This window comes from Pteropus alecto, unplaced genomic scaffold, assembly GCF_000325575.1.
Source record: "Pteropus alecto unplaced genomic scaffold, ASM32557v1 scaffold75, whole genome shotgun sequence".
NCBI classification, from domain to species: Eukaryota; Metazoa; Chordata; class Mammalia; order Chiroptera; family Pteropodidae; genus Pteropus; species Pteropus alecto.
This window is the reverse complement of record NW_006440638.1, coordinates 29486435-29513317: the sequence shown is the minus strand read 5'-3', so window position 1 is coordinate 29513317 and position 26883 is coordinate 29486435. Positions and strand designations below refer to the sequence as shown.

Here is a 26883-nt window from a genome sequence, read left to right as displayed (position 1 = left end):
GCACTCTTGGACGAAAAACCTTGCTATAATAGCAATTCTCTTATTATAAGAATGTCCATACGCTGCCTATGCTTTGAATATAAGCTGTTGGAATACAAAGACTTATCAATAATTTGTCTTCTGAAAAACTGCAAAATGGCTATCAAAGCAATATTAAAATAATCAGATAATCAAAAACATCATTAAATATGACAGCTGTTAACCCATGAAATGCGGACTTTAAAAGATTATCAAATAATTTGCAACAAAAGATTTCTCTTCAGAGGAACAAGAGGGCTCTTAGACTTAAGTTAACTAAATCATATTCAAGATCTCCAATGAAAAGGAAGTGATAATAGTACGGGAAGATTAACAGTGGGGAAAAAAGAAAAGAGGAAAAATAGAGGGCAAGATATGAGACTTTTCATTGTATATACAATTTTATAATTTGAGATGTTTAAAACATGTCAATGTAGTGTCTACTCAATAAATTAAAAGATAGAGAAAGGAGAAGAAAAGGGCAAAATCAAGTTAATAAGCAAATAGAAAACTAAATGGGAGATGACACGGATGTGAACATGGCAGAGATATACAAGGAACTAAGAACACAGAGGATAAAGCTTTTCAAAACAAGAATCAGAGGCTGAGGGAATAAATTATACTTCGAGATGTACTGGGCTAATCAGCTCAGTCCAAAAACCCAGATATTGCTTACCCAGATACGTTTCTGCAACAGGGCTACAGTAAACTGTTGCAATGCAAACTTTCCTCTACCCTGTGCTCCAGCCACCTATACTTGGGCATACACCACAAATCACATCCAACAAATGTTCACAGAAAAAGTGGCAGTCTCACCTGTAATATGTCAATCCCCAGAAGCAATTTAATGAGGCTCTTAGAGTAAGATGTGCCCATGCTGTAAAAACAACAACAACAAAGATTTGTTTTCTATTTTGTTTTCCTTGTTTTAATGTTTTTCTTATTCCATAAAATTGGTAAAATATATAATCTTTAAAAAGAAATTAACTTGGTAGATAAGAAATACAGAACATGAGAAGATGGCTTTTAAGACAGGGAAAAGTAAGTAGCTGAAATTCTGTCAACACAGGTGAGACACAATCTAGAAAACAGTCTGGTTTTCAGTCTCATAACTATAAACTTAATAATTCACAGGTTAGGATAAAACTACAGTAAAGAGGGCTAAAAATCAAAAGTGAAATTTCAAAAAATTACATTCTGCCCTGCCCACCCACTCCTCCAACCATCAGTTAGTATAAGAGATGAAATTTCAGTAAGTCTCCATGCTTCCTCTCCACACCTGGCTTCTTCATCCTGCAGACGTTCACAAGACAAAAGGCAGTTCCTGAAACTGTCTTGGTCCTCAATGTATGACTCCAGGCCACTAACGAATTCTTCTATTATCTTAATTAAAAAAAAAAAAAAAAGGCAGGGCTTTTAACACACTGTGGAGTAGCTAAAAATCATTCTAGCTCATTTGACTTTTATGCCAGTGTCTTTAAATTCCCAATTCCAGAATACTGCTGGCAAAAGTAAAAGAATCAGGGGAAAAAATACATACTCCGGGATAAGAAGGATGTTTCCTCAGGGTCTGAAAGAGCTTCTTTTGGAAAACAATTTGATCTACAGCTATGAAGAAAGAACAGTTGGTCACCAGAGTCTTTAACATCTCCTACCATAGTTTTTATTCCTTAAAATGTAAGTTTCCTATCTGATGGAACACATAAGGATATTTTCAATCTAATTCAGAGCTAAATCTTCTAACCACACGGTAAAACAGACTTAGCTTTGACAGAGGATAGCTACTAAGTGTTCTAAAAAAGACATGCCATAACTTTAGCAGGACAGAATAATCTATGTCCCAAAAGCAGGGCCTTCCTTATATATATTAGATGGCTTTATAAATTTCCTTCTAAATTATTGTGACACAGATCTAATTGCTCTCTGGGTATTTATTTTTTCACAAGAAAACACAAAATGATACTAGGATATAAAATTAAAAAAAAAAAAAAAAGAATTAGAAGTACTTTACTTAACATGAATTTATCAGGATTGAAGACCATAATGACATTCTCTAAAAAGCAATTTTCTTTTCATCCTTGTCTCAAGATGAAAGGTGCTCTCATTTCTAATCTTCATTGCCTTTCTATTTAGAAACGCCATGATTCAGTTCTGAACCCTTTCACAACATCGAGAAAAGATTTAGATTAAAATATCACCTAGTTGATTCTGATTCTCTCCTGTTTTAAGAATAATTCCTGATGTCTTAAGAAGCTTTATGAATACATTGTTGTTTTCATCAACTTCATTATGAACATGAGATTTCTTTGTCTTTTTGGAAAGTGGTGGCTTCCTGGCATCTGAAAATAGAGAAATTTTTCAGAAATGTGACAAATAGTAAAGCAAAGATAAAAATGTAAACCCTAGAATAATAACCCTAAGAGGAAAGCTGATAGGTTCCTGAAAAATTACTGGAATTGATGCTGCAATGAAATTTTATCTTTAACAATGGTCAGCAATAGTGGCTGCCAAACAAAACAATCAACAAGTAGAATTATTTTCAGCTCTTGAGTTTTAATTTGAAGAAGTCAAAATGTGCCACTTCTAATAAGAATAACCATGGTAATGTTTTCCACCCAAATTATAAAGCAGTCAGGATCTCTCAAGCTGCTGTCTGCAAACCATTACACTAGAATCATTGGGAAGCTTATTAAAAGCATACTGTTAGGTCACATCCCAGAGCTATGAAATTAAAATTTCAGGGATGGGGCCTGGGAACCTCAATTTTTAACAAGCTCTCCAGGTAATAATCTGAAGCACACCAAAGTTTGAGAATCAATGATCTAGATGCAGGGTTAGAAAGAATAGGGCAGGTTCTCCTGCATCATATCTTTGAGTACAAAGCCCACATTGGTCTCATCCCATGGCTTTCAACCCATGAGAAGTAATGAAACATAATTAACAAACAAAAACAAATAGATACTTAAAGTTAACTATGATTATCAACTCTTCTCCCTTAATGATGTGACAAATTAGAATTGCCTTAATAGAGTAGATGAGTGTAATAAATGAAAAAGACTATCAACTTCTTGTTGGAACTCTTAGGGCCTTTGTTAACCATATTCTCATATGGACAGATTCTGTACTGTTTCTTTGCCTCCGATGTGCTTGCTTTGATGACTTTTCTTTATACATCACTATCATAGCATTTATCTAGACCATAATTTTTTTAAAGAAGAAAGGGAATCACAAGTTTTTTTTAAAGGGTAGGGAGTGTGCTGTACTTTTGTGTTCCAGTACCCAGATGATGTACAGTAGATAAGCTCTAATACTAACTCCTCTTATGGATGTGGAGACTGACACTCAGACTATAGGCATGCCCAAAGTAATATATGGAATCAGAGGCAGAAACTCAATCCCAAATATCCTAATGCAGATTCTGTGTGCTCTACCCATTTAGTCTTGATGACTACCAGCACCTGAAAGTAGGAACTTCATAACTCTTTAAGTGCCTCGCACATTTTTTTTATTAAATTTATTGGGAGATTTACAGTTAAGATGACAGAGTAGGTAAATGCTGTGCTTGCATCCTCTCACAATGACATCAAAATTACAAATAAACTACGGAACAACCATCATTGAGAATCACCTGAAGTCTAGCTGAACAGAAGTCCTATAACTAAGTACATACAGAATAAGCCACATCAAGACAGGTAGGAGGGGTAGAGATGCAAATGGGCTGGTCCCACACCTGCATGTGTCAGTTAAAAATCAGGTTGGGGTATTTTGGCTGTGGAGGTCCACTCCAGAGGAGCGAGAGGCCTCATCCCCACACCAGGCTTCCCAGCCCAGGGTTCCAGTGCCAGGAAGAGAAGTCCCCACAAACTCTGGCAGTAAAAACCAATAGAGATTGTGGCTGAGTGACATAGAAGGCAACTGGAGTCCCAGGCATTCCTCTTAAAGAGCTCACACATGAACTTACTCACTCACGGACTCACCTGCTCTGTGCTCTGGTTTTGGGGCAGAAGCTTCATTGAAAGGCACCAGGGATATGGGCGAAGAAACTGTCTGGCTTCAGAGCAAAGGTTAGAAGGGCAACTTTCTCCCAGACAGAAGTGCTGGCAGTATCTATTATTTCTTTGTTGAGCCCTCCCCACTCCTGGCATGCAGGAACAGGCATAACCATATCTGAGTCTTCACCAACCTGGCTAATTGGTTGCTCTGCCCTAGTGATTCCCTGGGACCCCACCCTACCCAACTTGTAGGCCCACCCAAGCCATTTCCAGTGGCTTTTCCATACAAATGGCCTGTTTAGGCCCATGCTATGGACTTTCCTAAAATTTCTCGAAGGTTCACAAAACCCACACGGGGAGCATCTGGCTGGTGTGCTCCTAGACTTGACTTGCCTTATGCCTCCTGCTGAGCAGCCCCAAGCCTGAAACTAGCAGCAGCTGGTCTTAGTTCGTGTCTTGGCCTTTCAAGGCACCTTCAAGCCCAGTATAGTGGTGGCCATCCATGGATTGCTTCATAGATCATGCCAGGTGGTCCCTGGCAGGGCACAGACTGTGTTGAACTGGGCTGTGGCAGGGCCCCTCTCAGGATACCCTGGGGTCAGCTTCTGATGAGCCATATCCAAAAACGACTTACCCAAAAGGAAGATTGGGCAGGCACCAGAGCCTTGCTAAAGTGAATCCTGCTCCATAAGGTCAGACCCTGCACAACGGCTCCCTTCCCCCGCCCCTCCACCGCACCCCTGCTCTCTGTAATCACCAGCCAGTCCTCACAACCAATCATCCCATGGGTCAATCTCTCCCACTGATGAGCAAACAGCAACCAAGGCTCAACTACAACAGGAGGGCACACATGACTCATACAAAGGAGAGCCGGGTGCTCAATGACTCAGGTGATAAAGGAGACTGCACCACTGGGCTCCTCCACAGGATACCTGCTACATAGAAACAAATAAAGGAGGCAGCCATAATGGGGAGACAAAGAAATATGTCCCAAATGAAAGAAGAGAACAAAGCTCCAGAAAAAGAACTAAACAAAATGGAGACAAGCAATTTACCAGATGCAGAATTCAAAACACTGGTTATAAGGATGCTCAGTGAACTTAGGGGAAGAGTAGATGAACTCAGTGAGAACTTTAACAAAGAGATAGGAAACATAAAAATAGAGATAGAAAACAAAACAAAAGGAACCAGTCGGAAATGAAGAAAATAACAATAGATGAGATGAAGCAGAAGATCAAATCAGCGATTTAGAAGATAAGGTAGCAGAAAACACCAATCAGAACAGCAACAAGAAAAAAATACAAAAAATAAAAATAAAAAAAGGATAGTTTAAGGGGCCTCTGGGACAGCATCAAGCATACCAACATTCGCATAATAGGGGTACCAGAAGGAAAGAGAGAGCAAGGAATTGAAAACCCATTTGAAGAAATAATGGCAGAAAACTGCCCTAACCTGGTAAAGGAAAATAGACATACAAGCCCAGGAAGCGCAGAGTCCCCAGCAAGATGAACCTGAAGAGCTCACACCAAGACACACAGTAATTAAAATGGCAAAGATTAAAGACAGAATCTTAAAAGCAGCAAGAGAAAAGAAGTTAGTTACCTACAAGGGAGTTCCCTTAAGACTGTCAGCTGATTTCTCAACAGAAACTTTGCAGGCCAGAAAGGACTGGCAAAAAATATTCAAAGTGATGAAAAGCAAGGGCCTACAATCAGGATTACTCTACCCAGTAAAGCTATCATTTAGAATCAAAGGACAGATAAAGAGTTTCCCAGAAAATAAACTGAAGGAGTTCATTAACACCAAACCAGTATTACGAAAAATGTTAGAGGGACTTCCTTAAGAAAAAAGGATCAAAAACATGAATAATAAAATAGCAATAACTAGATATCTATGAACAATTACTTTAAATGCAAATGGATTAAACATTGCAATCAAAATACATAAGGTGGCTGAATGGATAAGAAATCAAGACATATGGTGCCTACAAGAGACTCACTTCAGATTTAAAGACACACACACAGACAAAGTAAAGGGATGGAGAAAATACTTCATGAAAATGGAAATTTAAAATAAACAACTGGGGTAGTAATACCTATACTAGACAAAACAGACTTTAAAAGTCTATAACAAGAGACAAATAAGGACCCAGTAATTCCACCTCTGGATATTATTCTGAAGAAACCCAAAACACTAGTTCAAAGGGATATGTGAATGCATATGTTCACTTCGACATTATTTACAATAGCCAAGATATAAAAGCAACCTAAATATCCATCGACAGATGAATGAATAAAAAAATGGTACATATATACAATGGAATATTACCCAGCCATAAAAAAGAATGAAATCTTGCCATCTGCAACAACATGGATGAACCTAGATGGTATTGTGCTGAGTGGAGTAAGTCAGACAGAGAAAGACAAATGTCATATGATTTCACTTACATATAGAATGTAAAGAACAAAATAAATAAACAAAACAGAAACTCATAGATACAGAGAACATTTTAATGGTTGCCAGATGGGAGAGGGTTGGGGAGGGTGGGTGAAAAAGAGGAAGAAGTAAAAATTAGTAGTTACGAAACAGTCATGGGGATATAAAATATAGCATAAGGAATATAGTCAATAATATCGTAATTACTATGTATAGTGTCAGGTGGGTACTAGATTTAACCAGGGTGATCACTTCGTAAGCTATATAAATGTCTAATCATTATGTTGTACACCTGAAATTAATATAATATCGCCAACTTTAACTGAAAAAAATTAATTATTGTAAAAAATAATATTTATTGGGGTGACATTGGTTAATAATATTATATAAGTTTCAAGTGTACAATTCTATAAAACATCTATATATCACATTGTGTTCTCACTACCCAAAGTCAAGTCTCCTTCTGGCACCATATATTTGAACCCCTTTATCCTCTTCAGCCTCCTCCCACCCTCTTCCCCTCTGGTATCCACCACACTGTTGTCTGCGTCTATGAGTTTTGTTTGTATGTTTTGTTTGTTCATTTTTGCTTTCTGTTTTACATCCCACATGAGTGAAATTATATGGTTCTTTTCCTTTTCCATCTGACTTATTTCACTTAGCACGATACTCTCAAGATCCATTCATGTTGTCACAAATGCAGTATTTCGTCCTTTCTTATGGCCGAGTAATATTCCATTATGACTGAATAAAGATGTGGTACATATATATAATGGAATACTACTCAGCCATAAGAAAAGATTAAATATTGCCTCACACATTTGCTACAGAAAATAAAGCAACACTTACTAGAGGCATCTTCTGTCAGGCTCTCTTTATCCTCGGATTTTGACAGTCTTCTTTTGGAAACCATTTTGACCAGTTGTCTGCAGTTAAATTACGATCTACAGCAAAATCGGAGAACCGAAGTTACGCTCTAGAAGCTAAATTCTGAAATTCTGACAAGTTAAAGCTATAGTTCAAAGAAAACTACTCTAGCCAAAACTAGTGGTTCTAGTGTTTACGCTACTACTATCTAAATCCAGGCACGGAGAAAATTTCAACTCCTATAGCTGGGCAATACTCCCTTGCTTTCAAGACTTGTTTACCTACTTGCCTTTCTGGCCAGACCAGTTCTCTCTTACTGAAGCATAAAGCCCACAGTTCTCTATCTGACATTCAAGAGCCATCCTTCACCATCTAGCCTCAAACTATACCTCTCCTTTATTAATCCAATACTATATATTAGGGACTGTGCTAGGTGCTGGGGTTACAACTGTGAACCAGACATGATGCTTGCCCTCAGGGGGTTTACAGTATAGTAATGAGTAGTCTTGATGTAGTTACTGAATCACAGTCATGCCCCACATAAGGATGTTTCAGTTGATGGACCACATATACCACCATAGTGGTCCCATAAGATTATAATGGAGCTGAAAAATTCCTATCGCCTAGTGACATAATAGCCATTCTAACATTGTAGCTCAACACATTATTCTTGTGTTTGTGGTGATACTAGTGTAAACAAACCTACTGTGCTGCCAGTCATTTAAAAGTATAGCCCATACAATTATGTACACTACATACCTGATGACAATAAATGACTATGTTACTGGTTTATGTATTTACTATATTATACTTTTTATCATTAGAGTATATCACTTAATTATAAAATTTGCTGTAAAACAGTCCTGTACACCAGCAGCCTCACACATCTCATTTTACGACAACTCCCGATTTCATCATTTTCTCTTGCACTTGATTTAATCTCATTTTGTTTTACACAAATACTGTACAGGCTTATAGCCTAGAAGCAATAGGCTATACCATATGGCCTAGGTGTACAGTAGGCTATACCGTCTAGGTTTGTATAAGTACACTCTATGATGTTCACACAATGATGAAATTGCGTAAGGATGCATTTCTCAGAATGCATTCCTGTGGTTAACTGGCACATGACTGTATAGTTGAGTGCTATAAAAGCACAGAGTGTTATGAGGGCTTACAAGAAAATTTAGCCTAGTTAGGGTGGGCGTGATGAAAAAATGCAGAGACAATTTCTCAGGGATAATCTCTTTAAGAAAGTGATTTTAAGCAGGGACCTGAATGTCGAAATAGGAGATATAGTCAGTAGAAGAGGTATGAGTAGTCCAGGCAGAGAAAAACTCAACACTGAAACAGAAAATAGCTTACAGAGTTAGAAATAAAACTGCAGAGGTAGGGAAGGGCCTGAACCACAGGGCCTTCTAGTCTATCTTGTAAACCAGAACATTCCTGATCTCAGTGCTTCTTGGGTGTTCTTTCCACCCAAAACACTCTTACATACCTGGAAACTACTACTCATCCTTAAAGACTCAGTCAAATGTCCTTTTCCTTGAAAAAAATGTTCCCAAGGGACTTTACTACTCCAGCTTCCCTGCTCCACTGAGTCTATCTAGGAGCCCTTACTATATCACACTACAGTGGAAGAGAGGGGGCTCCCTGAGAGCAGGAACCCAGTCTCATTTATCTCAGTATCCCCAGTGCCCAGCACAGTATTTGAGATTAAAAAAAAAAAAAAAAAATTCTGAGGGCAGCCATTGAGAAGCAGCAGCCATGGCTCGGTGTTACCTCATGGCAGCAGGCCTCAACAAGGGCCACAAGGTGATCAAGAATGTGAGCAAGCCAAGACACAGCTACCGCTGCAAGTGCCTCAGCAAGCACAGCAAGTTCATGCAAGACATGATCCAAGAGGTGTGCAGTTTTGTCCCACTATAAGTGGTGGGCCATGGTGCCTCTCAAGGTCTAAAAACAAGCAGGCCCTAAAGCTCATCAAGAAAAGGGTAGGAACACACATCCCACCAAGGAGAGAGGAGCTGAGCGATATCCTTGCAGCCATGAGGAAGGCAGCAGCCAAAGACTGAGCCCCATGCCCTCTGTAATAAAATCTTAAAAAAAAAAAAAATTCTGAGATTTGTTAAATGAGAATGGTAGGCAGACAGGTAAATATTGACAGCTAACAAGAACTATTTAAGTGCTTTACACTTAATACTTCAGTTATTCCTCACAAAACTTTTTGAGGTAAGTATCATTACTATTCTCATAATCAGTGGCAGATCTGGGATTCTAACTCAGGAATCCTTGCTCCAGAATCTTCCCTCTTAACTACCACCTATACTAACTCTTAATTATAATAATGGTTTCCAATAACAATTAACTTTTACTATGTACCAGGCACCATGCTAAGCGTTTTCTTGGTCTGTTGCCTCGTTTAATACTTATAGCCATTTTGCAGGCGGAAAAACTAAGGCAAGTCAGGACCCACTGACTTCTGGGAACGCCCTTAACAGCGCTCTACCTTCTCGATTACAGAGATGACTAAAAGACAGGGAGATGGAGCCGGCTGCCTCAGCCAGGCCATTAGAGAAGTGAGTGGGGATAAAAACTCTTCTCATTTTGTCACTTTAACGACGCAGGGAGGTACCTGGGGGACTATCCCACCGTAGGCCAGATGAAGAAGCCGAGGTTCAGGGCACGGAGCCCTTGAGGAAAAGGCCGAAGTCAACCGCGCCAAGAGAGAGAACAACAGCTGCTCCAGTTACCCGCCGACAAGTCGTCGTCGCCCTTAGTTTTCGACTTTCCCGCCAGGCTCGACGCTACCTTGACGTCACCTAGGCGCGCCGCGCCGGGACTTCAAACTTCTGCGCCGGAAGTAGGCGGCCGGGCGGCCCTACTGGGGGCAGTTCGCCAGGCCAGAGGCTGCAGTAGGGTCCCGGCCAGCCAGGCTGAAGGCTTGAGAGAGTCCGGAGGCAAACTCGAAAGGGAAGTCCCGCGCCCGGGGTAAGAGAAACCCAGGTACACCTGGCCGGGAGCCGGCGCGCTGTGAAGATGGCGGGGCCAGAGCTGCTGCTCGATTCCAACATCCGCCTCTGGGTGGTCCTGCCCATCGTGATCATCACCTTCTTCGTGGGCATGATCCGCCACTACGTGTCCATCCTGCTGCAGAGCGACAAGAAGCTCACCCAGGAACAAGTCTCCGACAGGTCAGCGCCCTCCCGGATCCGGCCACTTCACTTCCCCGTGACCTTGGACGAGAAAGTGCAGCGGTTCTGTTAGTTTGCCCTGGTTCACATCGCGTTCCCACCGGCTGGGTGACCTGAGCTGAGTTACTTCTGTGTTCATTTTCGTCCTCTGTAAAGTGGGGGTGATAACAGGACATGCTTCATAGAGCAGGCATGAGGATTAAATTTTAGATAATGTCTGTAAAGCCTTTAGCACAAGGCTTGGGACGAATTAAGTGCTCATTTAAAATGTTGCTGTTAATATTGTTAGGCTAATCGACAACGCACGGTGGGCTTATCTATGAATTATATAGATAAGGTTGGTCTGATTGATTATACTGGTTTTACCAAACTACTATGGTGGGGAGTTGATATACTAAATAACCAAGTGCTTGACCAACGTTAAACTGCCTTAGAGATTTGAGGGGTTATAATTATAATTTCCCCTACTCGAGTGGAGGCAACTTCTTCCTCATGTGTTTCATTACAGTATTTATCTGTGGAGAGAGATAATTTGAGATAATTTTAGGTGGTATCTAGACGTGTGCCCCCCTCCATATTAAAAAACACTTTCAGCCAATCGTTCTGATTATTTTCAGAGGCTACCTCAGATAGATGTTATTATGTCTTTAACACTTACCTATCACGTATTAATCTCTCATTTTAACAAAGAGCAAGTCTCAGGCTCAGAACTTTCCACAAGCAACAGTATCTAGCTAAAATTTAATAATGTTTTGGTTTTATTTTATTTAATAGTTACTTTCTATCTGCGGAAAATAATACTGATGTTCCATTTGCTGGTAAAGATTTCTTTTAAAACCTGTATAAGTAGGAAAGTTGATATACATATATATAATATTAAGTTTTTAATAGTACAAGTGCTAAATGAATAAGCTAAAAATCATACCCATGGAATGAGAATGACTGAAGGCTGGCAAGCACTGCTTTGTCTTTTCAGTTGTGCTTCCCAATTATGCTGAGAATATTAATACACTTATTAAGCACTTATTCTATGCCAGGCATTATGCTAAGTACTTACATTCGTTAACTTATTTAAAATTCAGAGCTGTCCCATTGTATAGAATCTGAGGCTTAAGAGGTTCCATGGTCACACGTGGTGACATTCAGGACTTGAAACCGAGTCTTCTGGTTCCCAAGTCTGGAGTTCTTTCTACTACATTACAGCAGCCACTCAATTATTTTTCTGTGACATGAGTTTTAGAACTAATCAGAACCAACCTCCAGAAGATAACCTTAAGATGTCAGTTCACCACAGAAAGGAAGGCTATAGAAAGATGCAAAGTGGAAAGAGTTCAGACAGTGTTCAGTTATTTATCGATGCCAATAAATTGTTCTCATTTTATCCTCAAAATAACACTGAAATAGATAATCCTGAATCCATATTTACAGCTGAAGAAAAGAAAGCCTGGAAAAGTTGAGTAGCCTTCCCAAAATAACCAAAATAGTAAATGTTGTGCCTATACTTGAACCCAGTTCAGTCTTACTCTGAAGTTAAATTCTCTTGACAATTCCTGCTCTCATAGATTCTCTGCCACAATTTTTTGCTCCTGGTTCACTGTGGTTTCAGAGTGATGATTCTGAATGATATCAGACTCAGAGCTCGCTTTTCTAACCCAAAAGTAAATTCACAATTGATCCACTCTACATATAAGAACATTTTTTTTAGAGTAACATAATGCTCTAATGTAACAATCAGTAAAAACAAAAGGAAAATAATTTAATTTCTATTTCATAAATGCTTGTGCACAATAGTCCTAGAAGGTGTAGTGAAGTCAGATACAATCACCTAGCTGTAAAATCACCATAATTGGGACATATTCAATTTTAGACTGATAGAATGTGTTAGCTCTTTAGACCTCACCGAAGACAGTGCTGTCTTGGATATGATTTTTCTAAATGGTGAACTACTCTTGATAAAGTTGTGAACAAAACAAAGTGCAGTTGTCCCTATATTTACTCAATGGTTGCATATCTAGAAATTCAGTATATATAAAAATCACCTCCCCACCCCCAAACTGCTACAGAAAAATGGAAGTAGGTATGAAGCTCAGATAATTAAAAACAATTCCATGAGAGATCAAAAGTACTGTGAGACTGGGATAGTTTTTTGTATTTCACAACCGTCCCCGGCACTGAGGGATACTTATCATCCATTACCCCTAACAAATGACAGTTTTGTGCTCTCTCTCCACCCCATCATTTTGACACTAAAAAAAGTTCCACAGATTTCCATAAGGCACCCTAGAGGGCAGTACAACTTCCATGAAGAACCACTGCTTTAGAAAAAACTCAACATCCCTCAGGTCATAATTGCTCCATTTCTTAAGTGAGGTGGTTAGATCATACCAGCTAGGACATGGTATGACTGTATCCCACCAGGCCATCATTTGAGCTTGGATAGAATACTGAGCACATGATTCTGAACTGACCAAAGTCCGGGGCAAATGATGTTTTTTAGTTGCAAAACATTCCTCCAAATACAGTATAAGTTTCCAGGACCCTGAATGATCACAAAATGGGACTTTTGGTTAAGCTTTTATTGCCTCAAATCTTACTAAAATTTTTCTAAAATAAACCCAAACTGAAAAATACATAACGTATATTAGACCATATTTGTGGATAATATGTATGTAAAAAGTGGTTCTCAAGCTTGAAGAATACACTGACTCTTTGGGAAGGAAAAAAAAATACAGATCTTTTAAGCATATAGAACTCAGTTTGAGAAATACTGACTTTGAAAACTGAAGTTTTATTTTAAGTAATGTCTTTCAGTTGCAAAATACTGCTTGCAAAGAGAAGCTCTATCTTTAGAACCAGTACAAGGACTTATTTTTAGATATTAATGGAAATGAAAATGCAAAATTAAAATTTTCTTATAGAATTTGCAGGCTTCAGAGTTCAGAATATACAGGATAATTTAAGCTTGCCTGAAATGCCTCAAGCTCATGATTCTCAATCCCAGTTCTACAAAATTGCTTAGCAGCATATAGGAGATCTAGCTGAATTTGATTACAGTGCCAGTAGAAGTCCTGAATTATCTATGGTGAACAAATTTTTATTGACTTAACCAAGTGCCCTGCACTGTGCAGTGGGTACAAAATAAGACAAAGTCAAGACCCTCCTCTCAGGAAGTTTCAGTTCAAGTGATAAAACATGCAAAAGGAAAATAATAGATACCATTATCTTGTGCCAAGTACAGTGGTAATCACTTTAAATGAGATAATATATATGAAGAATTCAGCTTAAAATACTTCAGTATTTCCCCTTTGCTCTTTTTTGTTTTAATTTTGGTAAAATATACATAACATAAAATTTACCATTGTAAGCTTTTAAATGTATAATTCAGTGGCATTAAGTACATTCACATTGTTGTGCAACTGTTACCACCATCCAATTCCACAGTATTTTCATCCCAAACAGAAACTCTGAACCTATTAATAATAACTCCCCATTCTCTCCTCCCCTCAGCCCCTAGTAACCACTATTCTACTCTCTGTCTCTATGAATTCGACTGTTCTAGCTATCTCATTTGAGTAGAATCACAATATTTGTCCTTTTGTGTCTTGCTCATTTCACTTAGCATAACATTCTCAAGGTTCATCCATGTTGTAGCATGTGTCATAATTTCAGCCAATTTTACAGCTAAATGAAGTATATAACATGACAATGTAACATGTATACTTTGTGAATTGATTACCACAATCCAAGTAATTACATGTTCATCACCTCACATAGTTACCTTTTTTTTTTTTTTGGTAGTGAGAACACTTAAGGCCTACTTTCTTAGCAAATTTCAAGTACACTACACAGTTTTAACTATAGTCATCATGCTGAATGTTAAACCCCAGAGCTTATTCATCTTATAATTGAAGGTTTGTACCCTTTGATTAGCATCTCCCCATCTCCTGTATCCCCAGTAACCACCATTCTACTTTGTTTCTATGAGTTCAACTTTTTTTTTATTCTCCATATAAATGAGTTCATACAGTATTTGTCTTTGGCTAATTTCCTTCAGCATAATGTCCTCTAGGTTTATCCAGGTCGTTGCAAATGGCAGGATTTCTTTCTTTCTCATGGCTGAATTATATTGCATTATATCTACATATATATACATACATATATATATATATATATACACACACACATATATATATATATAATATTTCATCCTTATCCATTCATCTTGGCTATTTGTGAATAATGATGCAGTGAACATGGGAGTACAGACATCTTTTCGAGTTAGTGATTTTGTTTCCTGCAGATAAATACCCAGAAGTGGAATTGATGGGTCATATGGTAGTTCTATTTTTATTTTTTTGAGGAACCTCCATACTGTTTTCTATAATGGCTGTACCAATTTACATTCCCACCAACGGGTTCCCATTCCTTCCCCTTTTGCTCTTAAGATAAAGATTAAAATACGGTGGGACCCTTAAAAAGGAAGGAAATCTTGTCACATGCTACAACATCAATGAACCTTAAGGACATTATACTAAGTGAAATAAACCAGGCACAAAAAGATAATAACTGTGAATTCACTTCTGTGAACTATCTAAAGTAGTCAAATTCATAGAAACAGAAAGTAGAATAGTGGTTACTGGGGATTGGGAGAGGGAAAAAAAAGGAGTAATTATTCAAGGTATAGAGTACATTCTCATCGTACCATTCATCTCTCCTTTATAGTACATAAGAGGTGAATTTCACATTTATTCCTATAGTTATTCAATTAATGTCTTTCTACCCCCACAAGACTTTAACCTTCATGAGATATTCGTTTTTTGGCACTAGAAGCTTAAGAAGTATTTATTCAATGAAAATAAATCTGTTATTATACAGAATAGGAATGGAAGCATAGGGAATTTAAATGATTCACTCAAGATCACATAGCTAATAAGAGACAGAGCCAGGATTTTAACCCATTTGTCCAACTGCAGAGCTTAAATTTTTACCCATTATTCTAGACCCAGTGCTGCTTAAACTGTCATTGGTAAAGTACCAGTTTTTTTGATTGTTTGTTTTTTAATTTCCAGTCTATCACAGACTGATGCTTTCATAAAGTATTTTGATCATGTATTTGGATGTTGTGACAATGTCAAATTACTATAAAAATTTCTAAACCTTTACCATCAATGTCTGTACTTAATTCATCACAGATCAGTATTGGTACCTAGGTCACACTTTGAATAGCTTTAGACCAGCTCCCAGAGAACAGAACATATTACATGTCACCTCTGTAAGTCGGTGTATGGAGCAGTCAATTGTACTGTATAACAAAGCAGAAGGAAGAAGATCAGAGAGAATTCCATGAGGGTGCCAGGCATCGGGAAGAGTTTCATGGAGAAGGTGGGGCTTGAAGAAGGTGGCTAAGTCATGATGGGGTACAATTGGTTAAGGAGAGGGACACTAGAGAATTCCCAGCATATGGAGAAGTTAGAATATGCATAAGGTGATAAGGAGACCCTGAGGATACTGACAGACTGCTTAGAGCAGGTGGTTTATACTGAAGAGTAGAAAGAAAACCAAGCACAGTTTTTTGTGTGTTCATTTCTGTCTATAATCTTTTTCACTTTTTAAGGATTTCTGTTAACCTAAGGAGGCTTTTTTTCCCCATCATTAAAACAACTTTTGAAAACCTAGAAAAAATTAGTATTTTGATCACTGTTGTGATATCTTAGCACCACCCGATTATGGTATTACACTCTATTATCTATAATGATCAATTATGTTCAAATAGCACCAAATAATTTTATTTATTAATTCAATAAATGTTTATTGAGAGCTTACTAACAGTCTGAATCCTGGGTGGGATTTCTATTTGTCTGACAGATAACAACCCTGTCAAGTCCTGTATTCATTTCTCTGTGAGGTTTGAAAAGTCCCTGCTTCAATCCTCACCCTTCCTGCCTCCTCCTGCCCCTAAATCTTCTGAGTAGCATCCAACTGCTGCTCTTTTCACTCAGAGACAGTTCCTTCTTAGCTCATTATAAAGTGAAAAGCTGTGTGTTCAAAATGTGCCTTCTTCAGAAATCTTTGTTTAGAAACACAGTCGCTTCTGAAAAGTGCTCTTTTGAAAGACCTGATTTTAGGGTTAAATACGTTAGATTGGTTTTAAGGATACTTGTAGTTTGAAAAGTTTCTGCACAGGACTGTTGCCAAATAGGCCCTTTCTTGTGTTTAAATAGGTCTTCTACTTCATTCTCTCATTTTCTTCTAGTGTTTCACTTTTTAAAATCTCGTTGTCTTGGTTGTATTTTTCAGTCAAGTCCTAATTCGAAGCAGAGTCCTCAGGGAAAATGGAAAATACATTCCCAAACAGGTACTCGTTTATCTTTTATTAAAAGCTTCACGATTCACTGTTGAGGGCAGTAGATATCTTTTATAAGGAGACTCTTTGGGGAAAACTGAAGGCTGGCAAGTCACGAATTAAGCTGTGGCCTGGTGGTGTTTGCTGTCATTGTGACCTCGCCCTTCTTAGGAAATTGTTTTTAAATGTGACTCAGCTAAAATGTCAGCTCAGCTGCCAAATAGGCTGCCAGCTCAGTATAACAGCATATTCTAAGGGCTTTCTGACTAAATCTCTGGGGAATAATTTGACAATTTGCTGTCGCAGTTCTAAAACTTAAAAAGCTCTTTTTTCTACTAGTCTTTCTTGACACGAAAATATTACTTCAACAACCCGGAGGATGGATTTTTCAAAAAAACTAAAAGGAAGGTAGTGCCTCCTTCTCCTATGACTGGTATGTTCATTACCTTCTCTCATCTTTAAGAAAGATTTTTAAAATGAGTGGGAGAAAGGGAGGCAAGAAGGATGTCATTTGATTTAAATGTTAAATTGTAGAAGATAGTAATCTAAGGGATCTCAAAGATCGTCTACAGAGGTGGAGTTCTCTTTGTCAAATAAATCTTCTGGGAACTCCAGTGTATAAAGTGGATTTTTAAAAAAGAGCTCTCAGCTGAGGGTTTGGGGTGGCTAGAGCCATTTCCCTGGGTCTCTCCTCTTTACTGTTCCTCAGGACCCAGGGCTCTGTGGAACAGTTGGAAAAGCATTTCAGTCCCAGCTCCCACCCAGTGCCTGGCTCCTGTTGCTCACAGATGGCCACCTAGCTTCTGCCTGCATGACTTACTACTTCCCCAGACCAGCCATTTCTTTGTCAGATATGATTGCTTGGCCCACCTTACAATTTTTGTTCTACCAGATTTCTTACTTACACTGATCCCATTCATGTGAAAAATACAGCATCATTAAAGTAAAACAAAATATGTATTATTCTTTGTTGACTGCCCCCTCATTTTAGTACCCATTTCTTTAGGTAACATAACGAGCAATTTTAAACCCAGACAGAAGGTACTAGGATTGATTTTAGTAAATTTGTCAGAAGACCTACAAGAAACAAAACACCAGTAAATAAATGAAAAGATACTTGACCTCACTAAAATACATGGAATGCAAATTAAAACAAATGTCTTTTCTAGCCCTTAAAAAGCTTGACCAAAGCTGCTACTGTCAAGATCATGGGAAGTTAGGCCCTCTCACTGTTGTTGAAGGACAATCTAACCATATCTGTCCATTTTAAGTGTTCAAACCCCTTGACCTAGAAATTCTAAGAGTTTCTCTTACAGAAACACATAATCATGCAGATCTATATACAAGGTAGTTGTTGGCAGCATTGTTTATTGGCCAAAAAAAAATTGGAAACAATCTGTAGGTCTACCCAATAGTGATGACTATGACCACATTGTGGATTCCTATGCAGACATTGAAAATAATGGAGATATTATACCAATGTTGAGATATTCACAATATATTAATATTTTAAATTAAGCAGAATAGTAAGCATAGTATACCTCTATTGTATATATAGAGAGAAACTTGTGTGTATATGTGTGTATTTCTTTGTGTGGGTGTATAAATAAAAAGATGGAAGGATATGCAACAAATGGTGAAAATTGTTTAGAGAGTGGGCTCAGAGAACTGTACATCCTGTTAGTATGTCCTTTGAATTTTTACAATGAACTAGTATTACTTTGTCAAATAAATTAAATATTTACAGAAAATCAGGAGGAAGTCCCCACCAACAGTGGTAAAATGTAGTGGTCTCTTGTGTTTTTGTCTTAGATCCCACTATGCTTACAGACATGATGAAGGGCAATGTAACAAATGTTCTCCCTATGATTCTTATTGGTGGATGGATCAACATGACATTTTCAGGCTTTGTCACAAGTAAGTTACAGACCTAGAAGACTTGAGATTTACTTCACCTTTCCCTTGTCCCTATTCAGAGAGATTCAAGTGCTGCTGAGACACTAACATCGTGGGTCCTATGTTCTCTAGTGCAGCGGTCCCCAACCCCCAGGGTTTGGACCGGTACTGGTCCATGGCCTATTAGGAACCAGGCCTCACAGCAGGAGGTGAGTGGTGGGCAAGTGAACGAAGCTTCATCTGTAATTGCAGCCACTCCCCAGTGCTAGCATTATGCCTCAGCTCCACCTCAGATCATCAGGCATTAGATTCTCATAAGAGCACCAGTGACAAAAAGGTTGGGGACCACTGCTGTAGTGGAAATTGATAACAGTCTTTGAACAAAAAAATTAATATGCTATGATTTTATGGTTCTTATTGCAAACTAATTATAAGTTAATAATGTGGATGCTTTTTTACCAATAGGGATTCACATGAATGACTTGTTAGTTTATATCTGAAACTAATTTAGTGTTCTACTGGAGTTGAATAAAGGGAAGCCCATTTCTATTTTGACTTCATTTTCTAGGCGTTTATTTGTTTATAAATTGTTTTGATTTGATTTAAATTAATTTAGTTTCTTAGTAATATAGATCTGTGTATATATTCCACTTCAGATTGAATGGATTAGTGCAAGTTTCTTTTGAGAATTTAGGTCACAGCTCATTTTAAGTCCCTGCTTCTTAAGCAGTAGAGAAGCTGGTGTTGTTCTAGGTACTGTAGCAGAGTGACATTTGACTGTTATTTCTTCAGAAAGTGACACAAATGCCCTTGTAGAAATCTTTTGCCAAACTCTGTATGGCAACAAGAGTTCCCACCTCCTCGGGGAAAGAATATATGCATTCACACTTAAACTATTCTAAATATAAGGAAGCTAGGAGTGATTGTGAACTTTTTCTTTCTTCTCTACAGCCAAGGTCCCATTTCCACTGACACTCCGTTTTAAGCCTATGCTACAGCAAGGAATTGAACTACTCACATTAGATGCATCCTGGTAAGAACTTTTTTTTATTTAGTAAAAACACAAACCAAAATCTAGAACTGGTATGTCTTAAAGAACAGGATTTCCAGTTTGCATACTTCACTGGAATTAGGTTTTGGAGTTTTTCTCATTGAATCTCCACTCAGAATCCCACAGGTGGATTATGGCAACTTTTACATGAGTCTTGCAACAAGAAAGAATGTGTCAGCCTCTTTTCTCTAGGTGCTTCGGGCTTAGGAGTATAATAGTAGATGCATCCATCCCAAACACGTACTCATTTATCTAAGATAAAGCTGGGAGCTTTGGCCAGGCAAACCTTTTAACAATACCCTGGAACTTATAGGAATGGATGTTTGTATTATTTTTTCCAAAATACATTAGTGCTAATAACATTAATCCTTTTCATTGGTACCGGTCACTGTGGTAGGTATTTTCCATATATTATCTTATTTTATCCTCATAACAACCCTATGAATTAAGTGTAGGAATTGCGATTTGACCACAAAGTCTGTCCAAATCTAGCATTTGTGTCTTATTTACCACTCTATTTTTTATAGCAGAGTAATAAAACCCAAAATCTGAAAAGTTCTTATAGCATCTAGAACCCAGTAGTACTTCTTCGTGTGGTCTCCAGACTATTTTGTCTGTGGCTTCCATAGACTGGCATCAAAAAGGAAGCCAGACAGGAGGAGGAGGAGGAGAATGGGCAACAAGGGTCACCAGTGGTAATCAGTTTGAGCAAAGCAGTCTTTGATTGTATGGGAGGGGCAGGACAGACCATGTGCTGGGAGAGTCTTGGCTGTGCACAATTCTACTAGTAGAGAAAAGCTGTACTTATTATGAGTAGCATGACTCTATTAAACTTTGACCTTCCAGTCTCATTTGGGCTAAACAAAAAGTTTATGTGGGAAAAAGCTAGAGAGAAGCTTTTTTATATTTTTTCAGCATCTGGGCAGATATGTGACTAACATGCTCGTGTGGACAAAGGAGACTGGAATGCAGATATATGGCTAGCTTACTGTTAGCTATAGATCTGAAACATTATGTACAGATAGGCCATTTACTCACCTGCAGCCTGATGGAGTAACCAGAATAGACCCCTGCTGTTGTGTGACCCAAGTATTGGAATGAAGTATAGATTCTTTCTGTCTCTGTATCTCTTCTCATACTCCTTTTAGTTTGTATTATATTCGAGCATATTTGTTTTATGGGGGCAGGGTGGGAAACCTAAGCTTTGGTGATAAAGTTCAAAACTTGGAATGGCTCTCCCAGTAGCTAGTCTTCAATATTTCAAGTATTTTCTGAAAATAAACTCTAATCCTTTCTCGTAAGTATGAAACCCACCAACACTTGTGGTTTCCAATAAAGAATGGAATTCAGGACAGGAGGCCTCTTTTAATTTTTATTTTATGTACTTCTGTATTTTTTGCATTTATTATATATAACAAGTGTGTGTTGTTTTTATAACTAAAAGTAGTAAATGGTTTGAAAACCTGTTATGTAGAAAGGAAAATTAAATGAAGCAAAGCTTAACATTCCCCGGTTAAATAGAAGCACACCAGTTGTGAGTTCAGTACCTGCTACTGAAGGCAGAAGAGTTTATTACACAGCTATAAGTAGCAGATTGCCTGCAATGAGCTATAACTATTTGTAAGGCTGCCTTCACAACTCGTATTTCTTCTGCGGTTGTGCTTTGAATAAATATAGTTTACTGCAGGTGATTCTTTACATATTCTGAACAACTTTGGGTGGTAGAGAAGTGTGAACTACCTTAATTCTAACTTAACTTCCTACATTGTTTCACTTTTGCTTTGCTAGGGTGAGTTCTGCATCCTGGTACTTCCTCAATGTCTTTGGGCTTCGGAGCATTTACTCTCTGATTCTGGGCCAAGATAATGGTAAGGAGCATGTCAGGTTTAATAAGCAATACTTCGATAGATGAATCATCCATGCCAGGGTCAGAAAAATCATGTAGGCTATGCTATTAGTATAGTTAAATACAATGCTTTATTTTTAAACTTGTTCTTAAGTTTCTAAGGTATTCTGAGTAGTCTTAAAAATGCCAGGGTCAAACTGGAGATCTGAATTCTCCCTGGCAGTCATGGGGAAAATAAGTAGTCTCCCAAAGTCTTATAACCTCATGTGAGGGATTCAGCATCAAGAACGTAATCCTGTAAACCTGAAGCTGAAAGAAGGCCTGGTCTGATCAGTTAGTTCATTGAGTGGAGTTATTGCCAGTATCAGTCCTACCTGTCTTATTTAATGGCTGGAACCTCAACCAAGTTACTTAAGCACTCTAATCCTCTGTTTGTAAATTAGGGGCTTTAATAATTAACTTCAGGGTTGTTAAAAGTGGACGAGGTAGAATATGTAAAGCACTTAGTATAAGACTTGGCATATAGTAGTTGCTCAATAACTGGTGGCTGTTATTATGGTTTAAATTTGAAATAAAGTTTAGTACTTCTTTTAGTTATCTTTCTTTTCCTGCTATTATCATCCCATTCCTCAGGAAAAGTAATGTGACTTTCCTGGGGTCACATAGCCAGTGCAAGGCAGTGCATCTATCACTGGTTCTCTAATTCACTATTGAGGATCTGTAAGTTTTGTGTCAGGAACATTTTTCCTCAAGGGTAAATGGTGAGCCCTAGCACTCACGTAGGTGCGTCTTACTTTGCAGCCGCTGACCAGTCACGGATGATGCAGGAGCAGATGACTGGAGCAGCTATGGCCATGCCCGCAGACACCAACAAAGCTTTCAAGGTACACTCACTTCTTCCACCTTCACTGAAGCTCAGAAAGGCATTATTAGAGAGTTACTTTAAAGATGGGTTCCCTGACTTGAGTGTACTATGTATGGTTCTATCATTTAAATTTAAATTTAACAAAAATAGTCTCTTATTCCTGAGAGAATATTCTGTTAAGTACATTGGAGATTCTTGGTACTTTTACTAGTTTTTAAAGGCTCACTCAAATTTAAGTACTGTAAATGAAGTTGTAAAAACAGTCCGATCAGAGGCACTAGGTATAAACATTTGGAATATTTTTTAATATTCAGTGAGAGAAAGAATAGTCTTCCTGTTTATTGGGCACAGAATTTTGGTTTCCAGAGATAAAAAATTTTAGACATAGATAGTGGTGATGGTTGCACAACATTGTGAATGTAATTAATGCCACAAAATTTTATACATACGGTCATTAAAAGTGGCAAATTTTATGTGATATATAAAATTACGTATATATCTTACCATGACCAAAAAAAATCTTCTTTAATAATAAAATTTTAAATGGGTCAAAGACATTAATATAAGAGCTAAACTATAAAACTCTTAGAAGGAAACTTAGGTACAAATGTTTGTGACTTTGGGTTAGATGATGTCTTCTTATATATGACATTAAAAGTACAAGAAATGAAAGGAAAAATAGATAAATGGGACTTTGTCAAAACAAACTTTTGTACTTCAAAGGACACCATCAAGAAAGTGAAAAGACACCCTACGGAATCAGAAAATAAGTTTGCAAATCACGTATCTGATAAGGATCAAATATTCAGACAAAAGAACTCTTTGAACTCAACAATAAAAAGACAACCCAAGTAAAAAATGGGCAAAGGTTTTGAATAAACATTTCTCTGACTAAGATATATAAATACCCAATAAGCTCACGAAAAGATGCAAGATGCTCAACACCATTAGCCATTAGGGAGATGCAAATGAGAACCACAATGAGATACTATTTCACATCCACTCCTCATAGTTATAATAAAAGACAATCACAAGTGTTGGCAAGGAAGTGGAGAAGTTGGAATCCTCATAAATTAGAATCCTTCACTGGTAATGGTGAAGCCATTTTGGAAAGCAGGGGGTTTTTTTTGCCTTTCTTCAAAAAATTAAAAATAGTTACCATATGGCCCAGCAATTCCACCTTTAGGTAAATAACCAAGAGAATTAAAAATGTACGTCCACACAAAAACTTATACAAGAATATTGAGAGCACTGTAATAGTCAGTAAAGTACAAACAATCCAAATGTTTATCATCTGATAAACAGATAAACAAAATGGAACATTTTGGTATATATATATATAATGTATGGACAATGAAATGTATACAACGGAATATTCAGCCCTAAAAAGTGATGAGTACTGAATCATGCTACAACAGGGAGTAACCTTGAATACATGCTAAGTGAAAGAAACCAATAACAGAAGGTCACATTTATGACCAAAATAGATGAATCCAAAGATACAGATAGTAAAATAGTAGTTGCCAAGGGCTTGGGGAGGAGGAAAATGGGGAGTGTCTGCTATTTGATATGGAGTTTCTTTTTCTGGTCATCAAAATGTTCTGGTAATGGTTGCACATCTTTGTGAATATACTAAAAACCACTAAATTGCATATATTCAAAGAGTGAATTTTATGCCATTTGTTATATTTAAAAAAATACCCATAAGCTAACATTAATATTACATGTTAAATTTCTTAAAGCATATTTCAAAGCCCACTAATTAAAGGCAAAGTACCCAGCATTAATAGACTGAGAAATGTAATTAGTTACTAGCTCCAGTGACCTTGAACAACTATTTTACCTTTTCTTAGCTTTAGTCTCCTTGTCTGTAAATTGGGGGTGGGAGTGGACAGGGTAAATAGCCGTACCTATCTCATAGGACTGCATGAGTTTATACATGTAAATAGCTTAACCCAGCTTCTAGCCCAGAGTAGATGCTCATGAAAGGTCAGCACTGCTCTTAGTAACAGCCCTTCTCTCCCTGCCCTGGTGTTCTCTTCCTTTGCAGACAGAGTGGGAAGCTTTGGAGCTGACAGATCACCAGTGGGCACTAGATGATGTCGAAGAGGAGCTCATGGCCAAAGACCTCCACTTCGAAGGCATGTTCAAAAAGGAATTACAGACCTCTATTTTTTGAAGACCAAGCAGGGATAGCTGTGTCAGGAACTCAGAGTAGTGCTTAACCTTGTAACTTTCATTTGAGCAAAAGCCTCTTGGAATAAAAAGGAGGATGCATGAGCTGGCGGGTGTATAGCAAGGATCATTCTTGTCTGAGCCGGTTCCCCTTTATGTTTGAAACTAGAGGAAATACAAGGAATGTCTGCTGGGTAACTTACCCAAAAACAGCTATTTTTAAAATATTGAAAATTTTCCATCTGGTGACTCTAGTAATGAAAGCCAGAGAAAGGGGGAAAACTCAAGCTACTGATAATATATAAAACTTAGCAAAAATGCAGTCTTTGGAAAAGGCGTTGTCAGTTATACCTAATTATTTTGTGTAATCAGCCTGACTTCTAACCACAGTAGACTCCTGTTTTCTTGGTATCCAGACACCCTGCATTTTACCTTTAATTTTTTGTTAGTATTTTTATAACTTTCTTTACACAGGTAATACATTTTCATTACTGAAAATTTAGGAACTAGAGTGAGCAAAGTAAAGCTCCCTGTGTTGTTCATTTGGAACTTTCAGAATGACATAAAGAGCAAAGGTGTCAAAACCTTATTCAAATAAACTCTTTTCAGAGTGAATACCCAGGGCCAGGACAGATTTAGCAAACCTTCTCTATCTCATAATACTGTCCAGCAAAAATCCGTGACCGTGAGACACTGCCGGATTCTCAAGTGCCTTTGGGATCATCAGAGACAGGTTAAATAATGTGAGGTCTTGATCTGGAGTTCAGAATATATCAAATCCATTGACAAATCAATGGTGCTGTACTGTATATGGCTACTCAGTTGAACGAAAGACCTCATTTCACACTTATTTTACATAAGAGAGAGTTTACGTATCACTGTAATAAGGGAGAGAGGGCAATTGCTGGCAGACACATAGTTAAGGGTTGCCCAGGAATAATTCTGTCTGGATTAACTCCAAGGGAAGTGGCATGGTGCCATTTCTGTACTAAGAGATGAATGTAATTTGCATGTTGAACACTGTAATCAAGAACAAATGAATCTTAACTCTACAAATTAAACCATCCTGTCTTCTCTTCTTTGCCTGTAAAAGTGTTGCTTCTGTAGGTCACTAACAGTCTTTTCAACAGTTATAAGTGTCTGTATGGAACAGTGCTGGAGAGTCTAAGGTGAAAATGATGTGATCCTTGCCTTCAAACTGATGGTTCTTAATCTTTCCTTGGGTCACAAAATCTCTTTGAGAATCTAGTGGAAGTTCTTACCCTCCTCCAGAGTAATACACATGGGCATAGACACACAGATTTGTCAGGTAACCTGAGAGGTATTGATAGATCCTCCAAAGCCTATTCATAGTGACCCATGGACCCACGGTAAGAAACACTAATATTTAAAATAGCTGCTTAAACAAAATATTAAAGGACCAAGGGCTCACAGGAGAGCTAACCTTAGACCTGGGCCTTGAAAGAGTTCTCTAGTACAGAAGGGCATCCCAAGCAGAGGGAACAGGATTAGCAAAGGCCTACAGATTAAAATGTCCACAGTTCATTGAACTGCAGGAACGTGTGGAGTGGTGTGATATGTACAGAAAGGTCCAGGTAATGCAATAAGTAACTGGTGATTGAGTGATGTCACCCTAATTCCTACAAGACATCCTCAGAGCATTTCATTCTGCCTTTCACCCATACAATTTGTCTTTCCCTGTAGCAAAGTTGGGTGGGTAAAATGTGAGATTTTTCTAACTCATCACAATTGGTGGTGAATGCACATGTCCTTGGTACCAGCAAGTCAAAGGGAAAGGCCAAGTTTGTTTTTAGCAGGTTCTTCCCAGAACCAGCACACAAATTCAGGGAACAATGCTTAGCGTGGGTGTTTCCTAGAGTTCAGTTAGGGACATACTACTAAATGCGCATTTTACCTTTTCCATCAACCTGGGCTTATCACCGAAAACCATTTAAGATAATCTGAAATGTCCACATAGTGATCATAATGTGGAAGGTACCTTACATGGAAGGCTAAATATTGACAGTTGATTGTACAGCACAACTCAGAAAGTAATGATGACAGATTTGAGGACAGTAGATAAACTTTTGCTTAGGGGCAAAAGTCAGTGTGATTCCTCTGGTCTATAAGGAGTGTTTTGAACATGCTTATTTGTGAAAGACACGGAGGATTATTAACTATGTGAGGAATATTGCAGTTC

The 26883-nt window shown here is 38.0% G+C and overlaps 2 protein-coding genes and 1 pseudogene across 4 annotated transcripts in view; 2 read left to right on the top strand and 1 right to left on the bottom strand.

The window, feature by feature from the left end:
• FANCD2 (Fanconi anemia complementation group D2) overlaps positions 1-10135 on the bottom strand; it is a 66870-nt gene extending 56735 nt beyond the window's left edge. The window contains exons 1-6 of one of the 3 annotated variants that reach the window (XM_015593745.2): positions 9949-10135; positions 7296-7390; positions 2217-2357; positions 1559-1626; positions 1298-1401; positions 835-895 (exon numbers count right to left, since the gene is read on the bottom strand). In XM_015593745.2, the coding sequence (XP_015449231.1) occupies positions 835-895; positions 1298-1401; positions 1559-1626; positions 2217-2357; positions 7296-7359 (438 nt within the window). In that variant the 5' untranslated portion in view covers positions 7360-7390; positions 9949-10135. The remainder of the gene's footprint in view (positions 1-834; positions 896-1297; positions 1402-1558; positions 1627-2216; positions 2358-7295; positions 7391-9948) is intronic. The other 2 variants (XM_006917611.3, XM_006917610.3) reach the window with 2 other exon arrangements.
• Positions 9055-9937, top strand: LOC102890591 (annotated as a pseudogene).
• A 49-nt stretch (positions 10136-10184) lies between the features above and the next one.
• Positions 10185-25762, top strand: EMC3 (ER membrane protein complex subunit 3). The gene is made up of 8 exons (XM_006917609.3): positions 10185-10507; positions 16805-16862; positions 17190-17283; positions 18663-18767; positions 19698-19779; positions 21586-21665; positions 22445-22527; positions 24559-25762. The coding sequence occupies exons 1-8, from the start codon at positions 10353-10355 to the stop codon at positions 24685-24687; spliced, it is 786 nt and encodes a 261-aa protein (XP_006917671.1). The 5' UTR covers positions 10185-10352; the 3' UTR covers positions 24688-25762.
• The last annotated feature ends 1121 nt before the right edge of the window (positions 25763-26883 follow it).